Source organism: Cryptomeria japonica, chromosome 5 (assembly GCF_030272615.1).
Source record: "Cryptomeria japonica chromosome 5, Sugi_1.0, whole genome shotgun sequence".
NCBI classification, from domain to species: domain Eukaryota; kingdom Viridiplantae; phylum Streptophyta; class Pinopsida; order Cupressales; family Cupressaceae; genus Cryptomeria; species Cryptomeria japonica.
The window spans coordinates 722,386,545-722,404,842 of NC_081409.1; the positions used below are offsets into that span (position 1 = coordinate 722,386,545).

An 18,298-nucleotide genomic window follows, 5' to 3' on the forward strand; every position below is an offset into this window, starting at 1 on the left:
ACCATCTCCTCAAGAACCAATCCCCAACCCACAAAGAATCCCTTTGACCTGCGATTAGGACAAAGGAATCCACTGATGAACCCTGCTAGTACTGAAGGGAGAGGCGCATAGTCTAAGTCCAAGAACTCCTACCATGGGATCTCATACCCACATACCGTCTCATCATGAAAACTGTGCCGCAGCACCTCAGTACCACCCTCCTCCGTCTGCTCATATGGCAATAGAGCACCTGCTACTGGAATCCTCAAAATCCTATAACAGTCCTCTGGAGTGACTATCATCTCACCGGTAGCAAAGTGAAAGGTGTTCGTATCACTGTGCCACCTCTCAGCGAGTGCTGTAAGTAGACCTCGGTTCACAGTGAACCGAGGCATGTCTAGCAAAGATGATAAACCACATCTCTCGATCACATCTAGGTCAGCCTGTGCCAACCGAGGTATCAATGCCCAAGGTCTGGGAAACCGCTCCCGTGACTACACCACTCCCAATTGCTCCTGTCAAAACGCAAAACGAGATCAATATCAGTGTCCACATCAAAACAAAGATATCAAAATCAAAATCATATCAAAAGCATGAAACAATTTGCTCATCTAATCAAGTTCCATATCATTCCATATCAACTTGTAACACAACTCAAGTTTTCAAAAACCATATCAAAACTTGTAAAACAACTCAAGTCTCCACATCACATAAACTTGTAAAATAAATCAAGTTTCCCACCCATATCAGCTTGTAAAACAACTCAAGTTTCCAACCCATATCAGCTTGTAACACAAATCAGGCTCCACACATTGAACTTGAAACAGTGCAAAAACAAATCATGGTTCGACCAAAACAACACATTCATATCTAAATCAATAACTTGAAACAAATTGCAAATTAAATCAAGTTATATCAACACTCATATTAGATACATTTTCAAAAACATGATCAAAGACACAACAAATGGCAAAAATCCACCTCCCTAGGCAAAACTGACCTTTTCCTATGTAATTTTTCGCATCCAAAAATTACTAACTCTTTCAAAACACGATCCATGTGCTAATTAAACCTGGTTATGTGCTAAACTACACCCATGTGCTACCCTGTTTTTTCCACGCGCTATTATGTCTACCCTATGCACTAGACTAGCTCTACACGCTATCTTTTTTTCTCCATGCGCCACCCAACCTACCCTAAGCGCTAAAACCGACCTATGCGCTAACCTATCCCATGCCTGCGCTAGGTCTAACCTACGCACTAAATCCCCCTACCCATGCGACCCCCTGTGGACCCTATGCGCTAGGTTTGACCTATGCGCTACCCTTTCAACCTAACGCGCTACCCTATGTTCATCATGCGCTAACCTGAGACCATGCGCTAACCTAAAACTTTCATGCGCTAACCTATTCATTTTCGGATGCTACCCTAAATTAATACCCTATGCGCTACCTAATTTATCGCATGCGCTAAACAAGGACCCCTACATGCTAAAACGTTAAAACCGAATTTCAAAAATAAAAAAATGACTAAAAATGATCAAATGAAAAATCAAAAAGGGGTCAAAAGCATTGACTTACCGGTGGTCCATATGCGGCAAGTCTTCGATGCCTCCGAACATGCTCGAATCGATGCTTGGAATAAGGAATAGGCATTTTGTCTTCTCTCCAAAAATCTCTTTCTCCAAAGTCAACAAGCACAAATGAGACAAAACAAAGCACTTTTTCTCTTTTATAGGGAAAAATAAAATTAGGGTTAGGGAAATGAGCATGTAATTTGCTTGCGGTCTCCCTTATACCCTAAAACACGTCAATTATCGGGAGATGAATCAATTTCAATGTTTCACCTAACCAAAATCTTGCACACCAAACACAATTATCAAATCGAATCAAATTTTTCAAAATATTGATTCATCTCTCGAGGGGGCATTATCACCATCGTTTGTCAAATCTGGGGCATCACACATCAAATTTGGGGCATAACATAAAAATCCATAAAAACGACATCAATCATAAAATCACAACGACACATCATTTTCTTTGAAATAACATGTGCACACATGTCACTTCAAAGAGGGGCAAAATGTAGACGTATAAAAATGACCATATTCCTAAATGAATATCTTATGTTCATTTCTCTATTTAATTAAATTATCCACATTCCTCTATTTAGTTAAGAAAATTACTCAATTAAATTCACTATAACATTTAATAGGATAAATTCATTATATTCAATTAAAGCCCCTGTCCACTTTTTAATTAAATTCAATTAAAACCTATTTTCCCTCACCCACTTGCAAAATCCTACACCTCCCACTTGCATCCTAACCCTCTTTCTAACCTCTTCTAGATTCTTCTAAACCTAATTAATTAACCCAAAACCATCCATTCCCCCTTTTCCCTAAATTTGAGGAGGTCACTTCTCAAATTTAGAGTAAAGTCTTCAAAATGCATTAAAGCCTTTATCCATTCAACAAGCTAACTTGTTGAATGCCCCCAAATTTGGAAGGACTCTTACAAAGTTATCCCCAAAGTCTTCATAACCATTAATGGTTAACTCAACCCTCTTACATGGTTAAAGAATTTCCATAAACTCAACCTCCATCTAACCCAAGGGTCTCATCAAGCATTTATTGCTTTGACCATGGTTATCCTTAAACCTTTGCACAAGAGTTTATCCTTTGGGTAAAAGCTATATCCAATGGATAACCCTAACTTAACCTTAACCCTTAACCCCTAGGGTAACCATGAGGTCTTCTCAAGAATTTAATGCTTCTTACATCTCCTCTCAACCAACCTTATGTTGACAATTGTCACCATTTCATTGGTGCCAATTGCAAACATGGATTCCCAACTTTCAAACTTGGCCCTTGATTGCCTCTTTCAATCCTGACCATCCATTTCCCTATTTTTGCTATAAATAGAGCTCTCATTTCCTCCATTTTCATCATCCAAGTCTTTAGCATCACACTTATACTAAAATCCATCCAAGCTTTAATATATCATTTGTTCTCATCATTTAGCCTCTCTTTTCAATAGGAATTAATCTAAATATGCATGCTTAGAGTATTTTCCTTATCATTTAGCTTAATCATAGACTAATATAGCATGCTAGGATAGTCTTGCTACTAATCTTGTCATCTTATAAACTAGTTTATTGCATTTATATGATCATGCATAGCCTTGGATGCATTTCATCTTAAAATCAACCAAAACATCCCTCGTTCTTGCATTTGTCATCCCTAAACCACTTTGCTCAGTGATCTGAGAGCAAAGACATTGGTTTGAGGGACCTTGTGAGATAGAGAACCATGGAACCAACCTTGGGAAGCTGAGCCATACTTCATGACTCCATAGCTTGCACCAAGAAGTCATGTGGGTGTGTGAGCAAGGCTCCTTAGGCTTTGTTTTCCACATATTGAGTTCTATCGACCCGCTTTTCCTGCATACAGAACCTTATTCTTAGAGTTTTTTTAAAACCTTTTTCATTTGTAGTCCATGGATTAAACTTCTTTTGATTATCTATAATGTCTTTTATGACATGTAATCATGTAAAATTTTGAAGAATAGTACAAGTTGTTGTAACTTTATTTTCTCTTCATTTGTTATTACTTATGAATAGGCTATTGGTTTATTATATTTATTTTATTGTGCTTGATATCTATAATGTATATAGATTGTTATTTTTTTGTGAGATTCTATGATTAATTAGTGAAATAGTTTATCTATTTTGGTGCATTTCCCTATCTTCCTTAGTATATTTGATTTCAACACTCTTTCTCCATTTTCTTAGTAATACTTAGGTATACATAGAATAGGAGGAACCAACCTACTCTATTGGTTTGGTTTGTTGAAATATTCTCATATATATAAGCCTCCCCATGTTTCCATGAATTGCAAGTGTAAAAGGAATCTTAAAAGTTGTACTTGATCATATGATATAGTTGAAATATAATTTTTGTATGCCTTGTGGGAGCCTAATATCCAAAAATATTAATATTTTGGCAAGTATATCGAGATACAATTACCCTGAATATTATTTGCATTCTTTTCCTAGAAACTTTGTTGAAGAATAAATCTATCTAAGCATAGAGAAGGATTCAAATGAGATCTTATTTTGAGCTAATCCATTAGAAAATATTGTCCAATGTTTTACCCTATTTCTAAGAAGAAGAGCTAGAATTTAAATTTAGGATAGGTATAGAAAGCCTAGAATCCATTGCAACTTAATCTCTTGCTTCTAGCCCAAGAAATCCACCTAGAGGAATTATCTCAACCTCTAGAGCTCATGATTTTTTTATTTGGAATAATGGTATCCTTGAGGCTATTTAATAGTGGAAACCTTTTTAGCTCTCACTTTAAAATCCTTGCTCTATTATTCTAGGAAAATTCCATAATTCCTATTAGTCATACTCAAGATGTGGCCATTTTATTATACAATCCATGTGATATAACACAAGTGAATGCCACTTACATTTCTTGCAACTTCCTTTAAAGGTAAATATTTGGACTAGTACCACATATTTCCTTCAAGATAAATAAAATTTTGGTATATCTCTACAACTTTTTAAGAAGAGAGATAATATATCCCTAGTGGAATAATTGACTACAATAAAGAGACTACTAATGGATTTTATCACATATTTGAACATCATATTCAAGAAGAATTGGTATAAGGAACTTACAAGTGAAATGAAGACAATGCATAGGGATATATGTACAAAGGAGAGAACAAAATATGTTGTACTGTTTGTGGCAAGAGTGAAGGATGTATAAGTAATGATTTCTCAGTGTGTGCCTATACTCATTTCCATTCACGTGGTCAAAGTGTTTGTTAGAGAATGAAACTCTCTTTAGGTTTTCTTTGTAGTGGTGTTTGACACATCATGGAGCTCTCATTATAACTGCATTCTATTTTGAGATTGATGACCTTTCATAGAGAAATCATAATACCAAGGTTGAGGAAGGCTTTCTTATTTTAGGAGGATGAATGATGAAGGTAACTATGGAGGTCCTAGAGAATTATTTCATTGAGGGCACAACCAAAAATTATTTGAACTCCAAATTTCTTCTATGTTGAAATTTCACCAAATGAGTGACGCCCCCACACACATACACCCATTTACCTTAATCCCCTTGAAAATGGAAGTAATCAATTAAAGTTACATTCAATTTGATATCTATGTGAATAGAGTTGCACCATGATGTGTTTTTTTTTCAAATTGCTAATTTTTCTAATAAAATCGAAGATCTTAAATAAATAATCTATCTAAAAACACTAAGATATAATCTTGAGTAATTTTTATCTTTTTAAAATAAGAGGTAAACACTTTTGACCCACCTCATTCCAAATTAGAATATCAACAATAATAACAAGAAAGTTTCCAACATATTACTTTGATGACAAGAATAACAACACCACAACTTAACCATCGATTAGCATAATCTTTTGTGTGTGTGTGTGTGAAGAGAGTTGCACCATGATATATTTTTTTTCAAATTGCTGAATTTCCTAATAAAATCTAAGATATCTTAAATAATCTATCTAAAAACACGATATGTAATCCTTAGTAATTTTTATATTTTAAAAAAGAGGGGTAAATGCTTTTGATCTACCTCATCCCTAATTAGATTATTCAACAATAACAACCCAACATGGTTCAAACTTTGATGACAAGAATAACAACCCAACATGATTCAAACTTTGATGACAAGAATAACAACCCAACATGGTTCAAACTTTGATGACAAGAATAAAAACACCACAACTTAACTATCAGACTATCCCAATATTAACATAATACATATATGTGTGTGTACATACATACATACATACACATCTTCTTGAAAATAAATGTAATCAATTAAAGCTACATTCAATTTTGATATCTATGTGAAGCTAGTTGCACCATAATATTTTTTTTCAAATTGCTGAATTTTCTAATAAAATCTAAGATATCTTAAATAATCCATCTAAAAACACTAGAGATATAATTTTGTTTATTTTTTATATTTTTAAAAGGAGGGGTAAAGGTTTTTGACCTACCTCATCCCCAATTAGAATATTCAACAACTTAACATCACACTATGCCCATATTGATATAAAATTGAATAATTTTATTTATTAAAAAAATATTTTATTTTAAAATTATTCAAAAAATTATTTGTATACTTTTTTTTTAATTTATTGAATAGTTGTTTTAATTTAATTTATAACTAATTTATAATTATTTTATTTTTATTTATTTAAGATTTATTTTATTTTATTTATTTAAAAATTCTTTTACAATTTAAAATTACATAGATTGTCTTATCATCACTATAGAATACAACTTGATACAACAAAAAAATTACAAATTTATAAAACCAATATTTTTTTGATAAAAATTAAAATACTTATCATTTAATTATAACAATCCAATTTTTCATAAACAGTAAGATTTGTCTTTGGATTTAACTCTTCTGTTTGATCAATTAATTGTGAAGGATAAGGTTGATTAATTGATTGCTTTTGCCAAGGTGTTGGTCATTTCTATTTTAAAATTTTTAGTACTTTTTTCTAATTATGTAATTAAAAAAAGATATTGAAAATAATAAAAATTAGAAAATTTGCACTTTTTTTTACTTTCATCAAGTTATTGATCATTCTCATCTTCATAGATCTCAATGGCAATGTCTATCCAGTCTCTATGATACACTGACATCTTATGCATACAATACATGTTACACATACATATAACTACACATTTAACTACACATTTCTGATCACTTCTTCAAATCAAAAGCCCAAAACAAACGCACAATAGAAGATTTTTGCTTGGCCACTTTCTGTCTTAATCAGTTGATCTAGGCAAAAAATGAACAGATTCAAATAAAAAAACTTATGACTAGATTTTAGCAAATTCAAGATTCTTCTTCCCGTCAAGCTTTCCAGAAAAGACATGCTGTACATAGTCTGCTTGAATGAATCTTTTGTATTGACAGGGATGCAGCTCATCTGTGAGTTCAGGAGCAGGACCCACTTCTATTTCAATATTTGGACCATAAAACATGGCAATGGAGATTCGATCTCTGTCCAGGTTTGTGACTGCCCTGTGCTCAATGCTCTTATATATTCCATTGCTTATAACCTAATTCAAAATACAAAAACAAAAATTACATTTGATATCGATCCGGGGGCATCAAACATTACTACCAATTATTAAAGCCAGGCAATAATTCATCAAGAATGAAGTGAAGAGATTTCTGTTTTATACATGAAATCTTAATCCAAACAATCATTCATAACTTGGAGAAAAATCCCAGAACCATACAACCCTAGAAACAACTTTGATTCTAGTTTGATAATTTCTACATATTCTTTTGGACTATAGAATGTTAAAGGTCATTTTCATTACCTCAAGCATGTCCCCAATATTTATAACCAGGGAACCAGGGATGGGCTGAACAGGAATCCATTCACCATCCTTACAGATCTGTAGCCCCACTATCTCATCATCCTGCAACAACACTGTCAAAGCAAATCCATCTGAATGAGGACTTATGCCTAAAACCAGATCTGGTCTTGGGCAGGGTGGGTAGTAATTCAATCTCATTCTCTGTCTCATTTTGCCACACATGTTAAGGAAACAATCTGGTGTTAGCCCAACATTCTCTGATAAGAGGAAAAGAATTGTATTGCTAAGCTTTTGAATTTCCAGAGCATATTGATCCACAGTTTCTCTGCAACAAATGGGCAGCAAAATTAGATAGAAAATGAAATTGATTTTGCAAAATTAGATAGAAAATGAAATTGATGAAAATCAGATGGATAGGAACAGGGCAACTATATCAACCAATTATTTTGAATTTTGAAAAGAACTCAAAAAGAGTAATTGATGAAAGTAGTATGCTTTTGATACCTATAGCCACCAGAGACCTAGTACAACAGGAGAAGAGGGAAAAAGAGTCTATACATGAGATCAGTCAATGCCATTTTATCAACATGAAATCATTCAAATGATCAACCACAAATATTGAGGTACCTAAAATCCACTGGCTTTGTTGGCCAAAAATCCATGTTTCTATTCTCTGGAGGCAGAGTTGTCAAGGACATCATATCCGCCCAGTCCAGTATTTGGTCATCGGAGATTACAAAGGCCTGGCCATAGCCTTCTAGCTCTTGTATTTTGTATTTGAGTTTTTCTTCCAGAGGTAGTTGAATGAATTCCCTTACAATTCCCTTCATTCTTTCCGTCAGAGACAGAGGAATTCCATGATTCATTTTAGCTAAGTAAGCAAGTTAGGAGAACAAAGATAATATAGAATCTAATCCCCATTCTATAACATAATTTATAGTCAATTTTAGTGTGCCCACCTGAAAAAATCCCCATTCTTGGCATGCCATGCCAAGTTTTTCTAATTCCTTTTGCCTGCAGAGATCTGAATCTCCCCAAAACATGTCCATATCGATTATGGGAATGTCCAAATGATGAATAGGAAAGGCATTTGGGCGCTCTTTCTCTGATCTGATATATCTCTCAGGAAGGCTTTGAAGGTGCTGAGCTGCCAATTCCTGAACAACAGGGACTGAAAATCTTCTTGAAGTTCCATCAGAGGGATTATATACCATGACTGAAAATTTGAAGAATTGTGAGATTTTTCTCCTTAGTCATCCGTACTGTCAAGTGCAATCTCTCTTTCAACTACGGCCAAACTTCTTTATTTGGATGAACAACAATATTTAAAAATAATAATAATGAAAATTGAAAACTTGCACTTTTTTAATTTTCACAAATTGGTCACTCTCATTAAGTACGTCTTCATAGATCCCAAATAACACTAATTCATGTCATCGTTAAACACGATAGCTCGCAGACAATCAACAATCCATTACATTAAACATCCTGGAATTAAAAGCTCACACCCACATAATGATAATCTGTCTTAATATGCTAATCCAAGCCAACATTGAACAAATTCAAATCAAGAAACTTATGAGCTGATTTTGGCAAATTCAATGTTATTCTTCCCATCAAGCTTTCCAGAAAGGACATGTTGCATGAAGTCTCCATTAATGAATCTTTTGTATTGACAGGGATGCAACTCATCTATGAGTTCAGGAGCAGGACCCAATTCTGTTTCCCTACTACCTGGACCATGAAACATGGCAATGGAGATTCGATCTCTATCCGTGTTGGTGACTGCTCTGTGCTCAATGCTCTTATATATTCCATTGCTTATTACCTTAGTAAAAATAAAACAAATAACCAGCCAGTTAATGCATCAAGAATGAAGTGGGAAGATTTTTGTTTTATACATGAGATCTTAAATCGAGAGAGTCATTCACAACTTGGATTAAAAAACCTAGAATTATACACCCATAGAAACCTTCTTTAAAACAAGTTAACATAATTTGATAGGTCCTACAGATTGTTTTGGCCTGAAGACTTAAAATTCATTGTCATTACCTCAAGAATGTCCCCAACATTGATAACCAGAGCACCAGGGATGGGTTGAACAGGAACCCATTCACCATCCTTATGGATCTGTAGGCCCACTATCCCATCATCCTGCAACAACACTGTCAAAGCAAATGCATCTGAATGAGGGCTTATGCCTAAAACCAGATCTGGTTTAAGGCGGGGTGGGTAGTAATTCAATCTCATTCTCTGTCCCATTTTCCCACACATGTTAACGAAGCAGTCTGGTTTTAGCCCGACATTCTCTGATAAGAGGCAAAGAAGTGTATTGCTAAGCTTTTGAGTTTCCAGAGCATATTGATCCACAGTTTCTCTGCAACAAATGGGTCGCATCATTAGAACGAAAATTAAAATGATGAAAATTAGATGGATTGGAACATGCTACTTTACCAAGCAATTAAAATGAAATGGATTGCAAAAACGTAATTGAAGTAGATATGCTTTTCATACTTATAGCCATCAGAGACATAGTACAGCAGAAGAGGAAAAATAATCTTTACATGAGATCAACAGCATTGCTTGAGTTTAAGCTTGTATTCTTCCTATGGTGAGAGGGAAAAGTTGGGTATGAGACTAATGCAGTGTTTGTATTATTTTTTAAATATTTATCATTCATAAATTCGTTTTGCTAGTTGATATGAGAGCGTGAGTCTATGTTGATACATTTATCATTAACAGTAAAAAATTGAAAGATATCCAGTCTGTCAAAATTATTCAGAATACAATTTCAACCTCATCCTTTATATCATCTCTATACAACGACAATATGTACAATCACCATACTCACTATTGTCCTAATTACCTGTAAAAGGAGGCAGACCTAAAAATTTTCCATAGCTTGCTGAGGGTAGTCCGGTGGAGACTCTCTATTTTTTGGTATGCAGTTTCATAGATAGTTTGAGATAAACAAATAAGTTTTAATATAGAAAAGGAGAAAATTTATTGACTGCTTTCAGTGGCTGGTGGAGAAGAGGCATAACATATTGCAGAGCCAATTAAAATAAGACCCTTGACAACTGAATAGTCTAGAGATTTTATCTAGAAAACCTTAGATGCAGATTTCTGAAAAGTGGGGTAGTGAACCTACAATTTTATAATAAAACTTGCACACGAGTAATGAACTATGAATCACCTCAAAATATTCTCAGTAACTGTTTTTTAAAATATTATTAAAATCCCGTAGATTGTACGATTACCTGAGTTTGCTCTTCAAATTGTAGAGCAACATATGTATACCATACAGAAATAGATTTTGTGTAGATAGCAATTAAATCACCCTCAATCATATATAAATTGAATAAGATGCTATATAAATTGAACAAGATGTCAGCATCTTATGACAAACTGAATTAGCAAATGTCTAGGTACCTAAAATCCGCTGGCTTTGTTGGCCAAAAGTCCATATTTCTATTCTCTGGAGGTAGAGTTGCCAAGGACATCATGTCCGCCCAGTCCAGTTCTTGGTCTTCAGAGGTTACAAAGCTCTGGCCATAGCCTTCAATCTCTTGTATTTTGTATTTGAGTTTTTCTTCTAGAGGTAGTTGAATGAATTCCTTTGCAATTCCTTTCATTCTTTCCGTCAGAGACACAGGAATTCCATGATTCACAGCCTGTCAAGGAGACATACGTACCATCTTAGCTAAGCAAGCAAGTTAGGAAGATAAAGATAATATGGAACCTAATCCCATCATAAGGGTAATCCTATTAGAGTCTATAAATAACTTGAAAGTTACTTCAAATAGATAACAACTATGTTCTAAAAAAGATCCTCAAGCAGCTCCCACGGTCTAAGAAACAGGGGTTTTCTTAAAACTTTACCTCCATACAGAAAAGAAGATCATGCTGGCTTTATGCCTACTACTTCTAAGTTCATTCTAGCAATTGTTAGTTTAATACATAATTTATAATCAATTTTGACGTGCCCACCTGAAAAAATCCCCATTGCTGGCATGCCATGCCAAGTTTTTCCAGTTCCTTTTGCCTGCAGAGATCTGAATCCCCCCAAAACATGTCCATATCAATTATGGGGATTTCCAAATGATGAAGAGGAAAGGAATTTGGGCGCTCTTTCTCTGATCTGATGTATCTTTCAGGAAGGCTGTGAAGATTCTGAGATGCTAATTCCTGAACAACAGGAACTGAGAACATTTTTGTAGTTCCATCAGAGGGATCAAACACCATGCGTGAATTAAACATGATAGTTTTTAAAATCTGAACAAACCACCTAATTGCTTCTACACTCATGAATTCCAACACTTCATGTATTCATCCATTTATACAAATTGAGGGGAGAAGCTCAGCCTGAAGACATTCAGAATGTGGTGCCAAGTCAACTAAAGCTGGTGAAAATTGTTTGTCCTGTTTACTATCATTGAATGGCATAAAATACATGTTGAATCATTTAACTACTCAAATTAGACTACAATTTTAGAAAAAATATATGAAGTGAAAGCAGATTAAAACAGCTTAACTATTGCAATTTTTAAGTCAAATAACGTGTAAAGACAAACACACTGCAGATGTGATTGCCATTGAAAAACAAATACTATGTATACTAACTTCAGAAGTTCAGTCCACTACTGAATAAATAACAGCATCCAGACAAAATATTTTATTTTTGCTTTTGAAATCGTTTGTCCTGTTTGCTATCATTCAATGTCATAAAACACCTGTTGAAGTGATCATTTAACTACTCAAATTAGACTGCAAGTTTAGAAAAATATATGAAGTGAGAGCAGATTAAAATAATCAGGGAGCCACAGCTAGTTATTGTAATTTTTAAGTCAAACAACGTCTGCCGATGTTATTGTCATTGAAAAACGAATTATGATTTAATTTTTAATATCCATTTATTTAAATCTGTTTTCCAATGAGTGATTTTGCTTCTTCAAAGGTGTCGAATATATAAGAGGGACGCATTTATCTACACTCCTGAATTTCAACACTGCACTCCCAGAAATTGTCTGTAATGGTGAAGCGGGATCAACTCTACATATAATCATCCAGTTGTAAAAAGTAAAGGGCAAAGCTCTCCATGATGAGATTGAAAACGTGGTGGGAAGTCAGCTAAAGCTGGTGAAATTTTAATTTTTAATTTCTATTTTTTACTAATTTCAACAAGCAGTTGGTTATACTTTATTTCAATTACTTGATAGTCCTTACGTTGGTCTTCAAATTTCTCTAAAATATTTCATATAAATTTTAATAATTATTGTAATCTTTTAAAAACTATTTTTCATGTAGATAATATCATCTCTTATATCTCAACATGATTCCAATAAGGTTTAGTCTATTATATCTTATATCTTAAATTTTTTTAACTAAAAGAGGGGTAAAAATTTATTTAATCATACAAAGAGATACAAGGCAAGAAGGGCCAACCGCCCAACAAAAAGACTATTACACAACACTGTTGGTGTCCACTAAATGATCCAATATCCACAATATTTCAACTTTGCATTGGATCAAAAACCCATTTGCCCAAATAATCTGCAACACCATTCCACTCTCAAGGAGTGTGACTAAACGTAATAGATTCCAAGGAACCACACAACTGAAGAGTCTAACTACTAAACAAAGCTAAGTGCTAGTTGACATCATCTAGTTGTTGCCTATTTAGCAAAGTCACCACCATTTGAGAATCTGATTCACAAATAATCTTTTTCTAGCCAAGAACACTACTACGCTCCACAACATACAAAATGACAAGAGCCTCCATGTAATTATTTGTATGAAGACCCTTATAATTGAAAAAATAAACTAAACAACTCCTGAGTTGTCATGTTCGACTCCCCCAATACCAACATGACAAGGATTCCCCCTAGATGAACCATCGATATTAATTTTTAAAACTCCTTGAGGAGGAGGGGACTAGTGACCCTCTCGATTTACATTTTGTAGAGGATGTCTGCATCTATTGCTCATGACCTACCTAACACACCTCATCCCAGGAGAAGGAACAACTCCATGAAGAGGAAAATTGAGTTGATTGCAAATATCGACATCTCTAGGATCCACAACTTTGACAAAGTCACACTTTGCCAAGATAGCCTCACAAAGAGAATGAATAAGGTGCCACAACACATGTCCTAACATCACAAAAATTCCTATGATTGCTCTCCAACCAAATATGCAAAATGATGAAAGTGGAGCCAAGAGCCTAGGCAACTTGAAGAAAAGAAGATTTAATAGGAGGCTTACCCCAAGGGGCCCAAAACTCAGCCAAAGAGGAGACATGTCAATAGGCTTGATTCCAAATAGCCTACTAGAAGTGCCCAATCGCCTTGAAAAGGAGCATTAAAAGAAAAGATGAGAAACACACTCCTCGCTCTTACAACACAAAACACACATAGAGGGACCCTGGAAGTTGGACACTTGCACAAATTATCCCAAGTAAGATATCGATTTTGAACCACAACAACATGAACAATATGCAATGGGTATGCCTAAGATGTGTGGAAAGTAAATTAAAAAAATGGGTTTATTTTTGCATAGTTTTGTGCATTACGTGAGGTCAATTGGCAGGCCATTTATAAATGATGTTGTGTGTGCAATGTAAAGGTTTCAATGGATAAGTGATATCTTCAAACTAGGATCCAAACACACTAAAATAAAAATTGGGATCAAAACACACTAGAAATAAAACCTCTAAGACAAGAAGATACTCAAGAGAAGGAAGAGAGAGAGAGAGAGAGAGAGAGAGAGAGAGAGAGAGAGAGAGAGAGAGAGAGAGAGAGAGAGAGAGAGAGAGAGAGAGAGAGAGAGAGAGAGAGAGAGAGAGAGAGAGAGAGAGAGAGAGATATGCTAATTTAAAAATTCAAAAGAACAAAGTTAACTATACATTATATTTATTATTAAGATATATTATAATCAAAATAACTGTAAAAATCAATGTTTAAAAAGTTCAGAAAAAATATTAATACATTAAATATGATAGGGATAAAAAAAGGCATAGGCCACATGTTGTGGGAATAACATTGAATGAAATGACCAAAAGCATGAAAACAAATAGCGAATTTGATATATATCAATATTAAAATTTGAACCGTCTCACTAATTGGCTTTACTGCTTTGTTAGGAATATTGGTTTCATAAAAAACAAAATTAATGTGTGAATATTAGTTAGGGAGAAAAAAAAAAAAAAAAAAGAACAAGCGAGATGGTTTCGATTGTCTTGCAGGGGTTACAAAGCATTTCCACTCATTGATCATCCACATTAGGTCATTAGGTCATCCATTTTAGATAATCTAGGCACCTTCAACATATTTAAATGTTATATTTTTAATATAGTTTTCAAATATTAAATAGTACATGTTATATTTTTTATAATATTGTTTTGAAACACTGAAAATTCAAGGAAAATAGTAAGGATTTAATCTAAATTAAAATTTATTTTATCATTGTATTAAATATATTACACATTTATTCACCATATCTTATGTAGCATTCATTCACAAAGGTTCAATTTACACTAAATGGTTAAATTTACACTATATATAGTCTATATTTCTATAAAGGAAAAATACCTTTTTTCCTAAAATAATCTAGGCTAATTAATTAAATGTACACAAATCAATATAAATTAATCTAGGTTTATTAATATTAGTTGGGAATGTATAATTTAAACACTATTTAGAAAGCTAAATGTAAAGGGTGAACCACTTAGTTCTGGGAATTGGGATAAAGAATACATTTGTTCCATGTAGAACTTAGTTACCCAGTTTCAACAAACTAGATGTCTATAAGGTGATAATTGTCTTTAGCCTCTACACAAATTTGAAACTTTTTGTGGGTTGATCTCATGATAATTAATTATACATGTTGTGGCTTTGGGTTGTAACCCAACAAGCTCCACTTATAATATAAAAGCATAATATCTAGGAGCTCTCCAAGAAAAGATGATCATTGTACTCAACACTACAAGCCTCATTGCAAACCATAGCTGACGCTCCCACAACACGATCAATGTATACTTCAAGAATTCCTTATAATACCATAATTTACATCCTCATAATAAAGAATCATATGTATTTAAATGATAAATTTTCACATAAGAAAATATATCATGCATATATTCCCATGTTAGGAGAGGTGTTTCAATCTTGCAAAATAATAAAATCTAATTGTTGGGTTGTAAAATTTAATTTTGGCTATGAAACCAAACTTTAACCAACTAAATTGGGTTACAACAACATGGAGCTCTATGGGATCTTCAATTAAAAAAGAGCTCAATCCTATTCTCAAATCAAAAGTTAGGGCCTTTACAAGTTAAGCCACCATATTAGAAATGTAAGAGCATCTATAACACATATAAGAGAGTTGCAAGCTTAAGAGTTACACATGGTGACCAGAAATGTTTACTAACCAATGACATGTTAGTATAATTTTTAAAAAGCATATTTGGAGGGTTTTTAAATAATGGAATGCCCAACTTATGGAGTTACATATAACAAATTATGATAGCTTAAGATAGGTCTAAGAAATATACTATTTTAAAATGAAGACTCTTCTTGGGATTTTGAGTATTGGATCTTGATTGGGGCATTTAGGCATCACTTTGAGGTGTTATTAGCTCATGAATTTGTAATTTTCCTTTGTTTTTTATTTAAAAAATAGCGTTAACAAGGGCACTGATCCTTTACATAGCCAAAAGGCTATAAAAAAGAGAAGAATCGATAGGAGTAGAGTGTGCAGCAGGAGCAACAGATGTAGGAGCCAAAGGGGCAGAAGGGTCCACAGTAGCAATAACATCGATAAAGGCTTCATTACCAGTAAAGGGAACCTCATCATGGGAGGAGACATCATCCTCTAGAGAGGAGTTGACAGAATCATACCTAGAAGCATTGATCATCAAGTGATCTTCAGTAGCATCCTTCCACCAAGTAGCAACACCTTTGTGATGGGAGAGAGAACAGTCTGAAGCTAAGTGACCCATTGATAAGCATCTTCTGAAGTGAAAGGGGAGGTCTTCATAATCCAATGATTAAGGCCATGGCCTATCCCCAACCATTAGAACCACATCCCTAGGGAGGGGCAGAGATATGTTAATATTGTTTAATAAGAAGGAAAAGGTAGAATGAACCATAGAAGTCATGATATCATCAACCTTCAAGAAGTTGCCAATGGAGTTATGATGACCTCAAAACAAGAAGGCTCCCAGAAATGGAGGGGAAGATTAGGAAGATGGACCCAAACCAAGATGAATAGTAAGGGGTTCAATATGGGGATTGAAGGAAGTTGTCTAGGGCTTAATAGAGAGAGAATGATCTCCCCAATTCGACAACTTACCTAGAACCAAATCGCGATCAAGAGTAGAAGTAAATGAAGAAATGAAGAAGCCTTTAGCACAAGTAAAAATCTCAATACCATGAGCAACTAAAGGCTTCCAAGAAATACTCACCCAACGATGAAGGTTTGGAAGTGAAGGCTAGAACCTGGTAAATCTACAAACCAAAGTGTAGTGTTGATAAAACAACATTTTCCACCACCTCCTAGCCACAAACCACAATAGGGGAGGTCTTGGCACAAGGAAGAGGATGAATTCCCTTGTGAGGAAAAACAACAGATCTGACCATGCAGGCAAAGCTTCACCTAGGAGCAAAAGAAGGAAGTTTGGGAGGAACAAGATCACCAATATAACAGGGATCTTGGCACCAGCAACACAAGAAGCAACCAAACCCCCGAAGTCAACACCCATAACCATAGATGGACCAACCACAACAACAAAAACTCCCTTTGAAGCAGATGGAGCAACCACAACTCCAGCACCCATAGCAGCCAAATCCACGAGTGGAGGAAACTCACCCATAACATTAGAACAGTTAGGCAAGGCATCCACCTCCCCAACGAAAAACTGAGGAAAAGGGGCCATCAACGCCGCTTTTGTGGCCCAAATCAACAAATTGGAAAGTTCTAGGGTTATGCTAAACCCTATCTTCAAACCCTCCAACTGATTTGGCCAATTGACAAGAGTAACCAAATGTGATTAAACTCCCCTGCACTTTAGGCTCTATAGGACTTAGGCAGGTATACCTATTCACCAACTGACATCTTCAAAATGATGCTTTTTATAGAAGATTATACTTAACAATGTATTATGATTTTGATGTTTATCTCCAAGTGGCAATTACTTATGAGATAAGATTCCTTTACTTCTATTTATTCCTACTTCCTACTTTTATATCCTACTTATATCTCCAAAACCGAAACTAAAAATATGTAAATGTTTTGAATATTATTAAATATAATTTAATGGTTGATCAATGCCTTTCCACCTCTTAGGCTACAAAGTCACTACCTCCTAGAATCTCACGTACAACCCCTATGAGACAATTTTTAAATCCATTGCTGGAATGGATCTATCAACTATTCCAACCTCCAATACTAATCCACTATTTCTTGTTACAACAATCAGTCTAGCTAAATTCAACTTTTACTTGAAAAGACCAGTAAGACAAGAATCATAAGGATAAGAAGGTCTCAAATGAATCTTGTTTGTCAAATTGCTATAACAATGAATAATTTTTTCATAAGGAAGTTTAAGACAACAATCACTTGCTTGAAGTAATAATCACAAGAGAACTGATATCTAGAATAAAATATTTTCTTTTAGCACAATTGAATTGAAAACACTGGATCATCCATTGGAAATAAAAATTTCAGAAATAAAAGGATTGTCTTCTATTGATTTCTTTTGAAAATGACCGTATTGCATATTTATAATAAATTGAGGGGTCAAGCCCCTTTCAAAGAGTCTATTGAGATTGAACTAAATATATGATAAGTAAATGCTTTAATATCTAATTAGGAACAAATAGACTTTGGTTAAATGATCAACGTATCCCTGGCTCAAATAAGTGT

At 34.4% G+C, this 18,298-nt stretch overlaps 2 protein-coding genes across 2 annotated transcripts; both read right to left on the bottom strand.

The window, feature by feature from the left end:
* Positions 1 to 6,865: 6,865 nt before the first annotated feature.
* LOC131032825 (protein SRG1-like) lies at positions 6,866 to 8,589 on the bottom strand. The gene is made up of 4 exons (XM_057963873.2): positions 8,331 to 8,589; positions 8,003 to 8,246; positions 7,376 to 7,700; positions 6,866 to 7,108 (listed from the first exon to the last, which is right to left on the bottom strand). The coding sequence occupies exons 1-4, from the start codon at positions 8,587 to 8,589 to the stop codon at positions 6,866 to 6,868; spliced, it is 1,071 nt and encodes a 356-aa protein (XP_057819856.2).
* Positions 8,590 to 8,884: 295 nt separating this feature from the next.
* Positions 8,885 to 17,309, bottom strand: LOC131032824 (S-norcoclaurine synthase 1-like). The gene is made up of 5 exons (XM_059220918.1): positions 17,070 to 17,309; positions 11,366 to 11,650; positions 10,808 to 11,049; positions 9,428 to 9,752; positions 8,885 to 9,203 (listed from the first exon to the last, which is right to left on the bottom strand). The coding sequence occupies exons 1-5, from the start codon at positions 17,307 to 17,309 to the stop codon at positions 8,952 to 8,954; spliced, it is 1,344 nt and encodes a 447-aa protein (XP_059076901.1). The 3' UTR covers positions 8,885 to 8,951.
* Between the last annotated feature and the right edge of the window lie 989 nt (positions 17,310 to 18,298).

Excerpts from the sequence above, each read along its gene's own strand:
- LOC131032824 (XM_059220918.1), bottom strand. The coding sequence starts at position 17,309 with ATGGCCCCTTTTCCTCAGTTTTTCGTTGGGGAGGTGGATGCCTTGCCT. Across the intron at positions 11,050-11,365 it reads AGCAATGGGGATTTTTTCAG|GCTGTGAATCATGGAATTCC; the intron begins GTGGGCACGTCA and ends TCTCCTTGACAG. Across the intron at positions 9,204-9,427 it reads ATGTTGGGGACATTCTTGAG|GTAATAAGCAATGGAATATA; the intron begins GTAATGACAATG and ends ATTTTTACTAAG.
- LOC131032825 (XM_057963873.2), bottom strand. The coding sequence starts at position 8,589 with ATGGTATATAATCCCTCTGATGGAACTTCAAGAAGATTTTCAGTCCCT. Across the intron at positions 8,247-8,330 it reads ATGGGGATTTTTTCAGGTGG|CTAAAATGAATCATGGAATT; the intron begins GCACACTAAAAT and ends TTGCTTACTTAG. Across the intron at positions 7,109-7,375 it reads ATATTGGGGACATGCTTGAG|GTTATAAGCAATGGAATATA; the intron begins GTAATGAAAATG and ends ATTTTGAATTAG.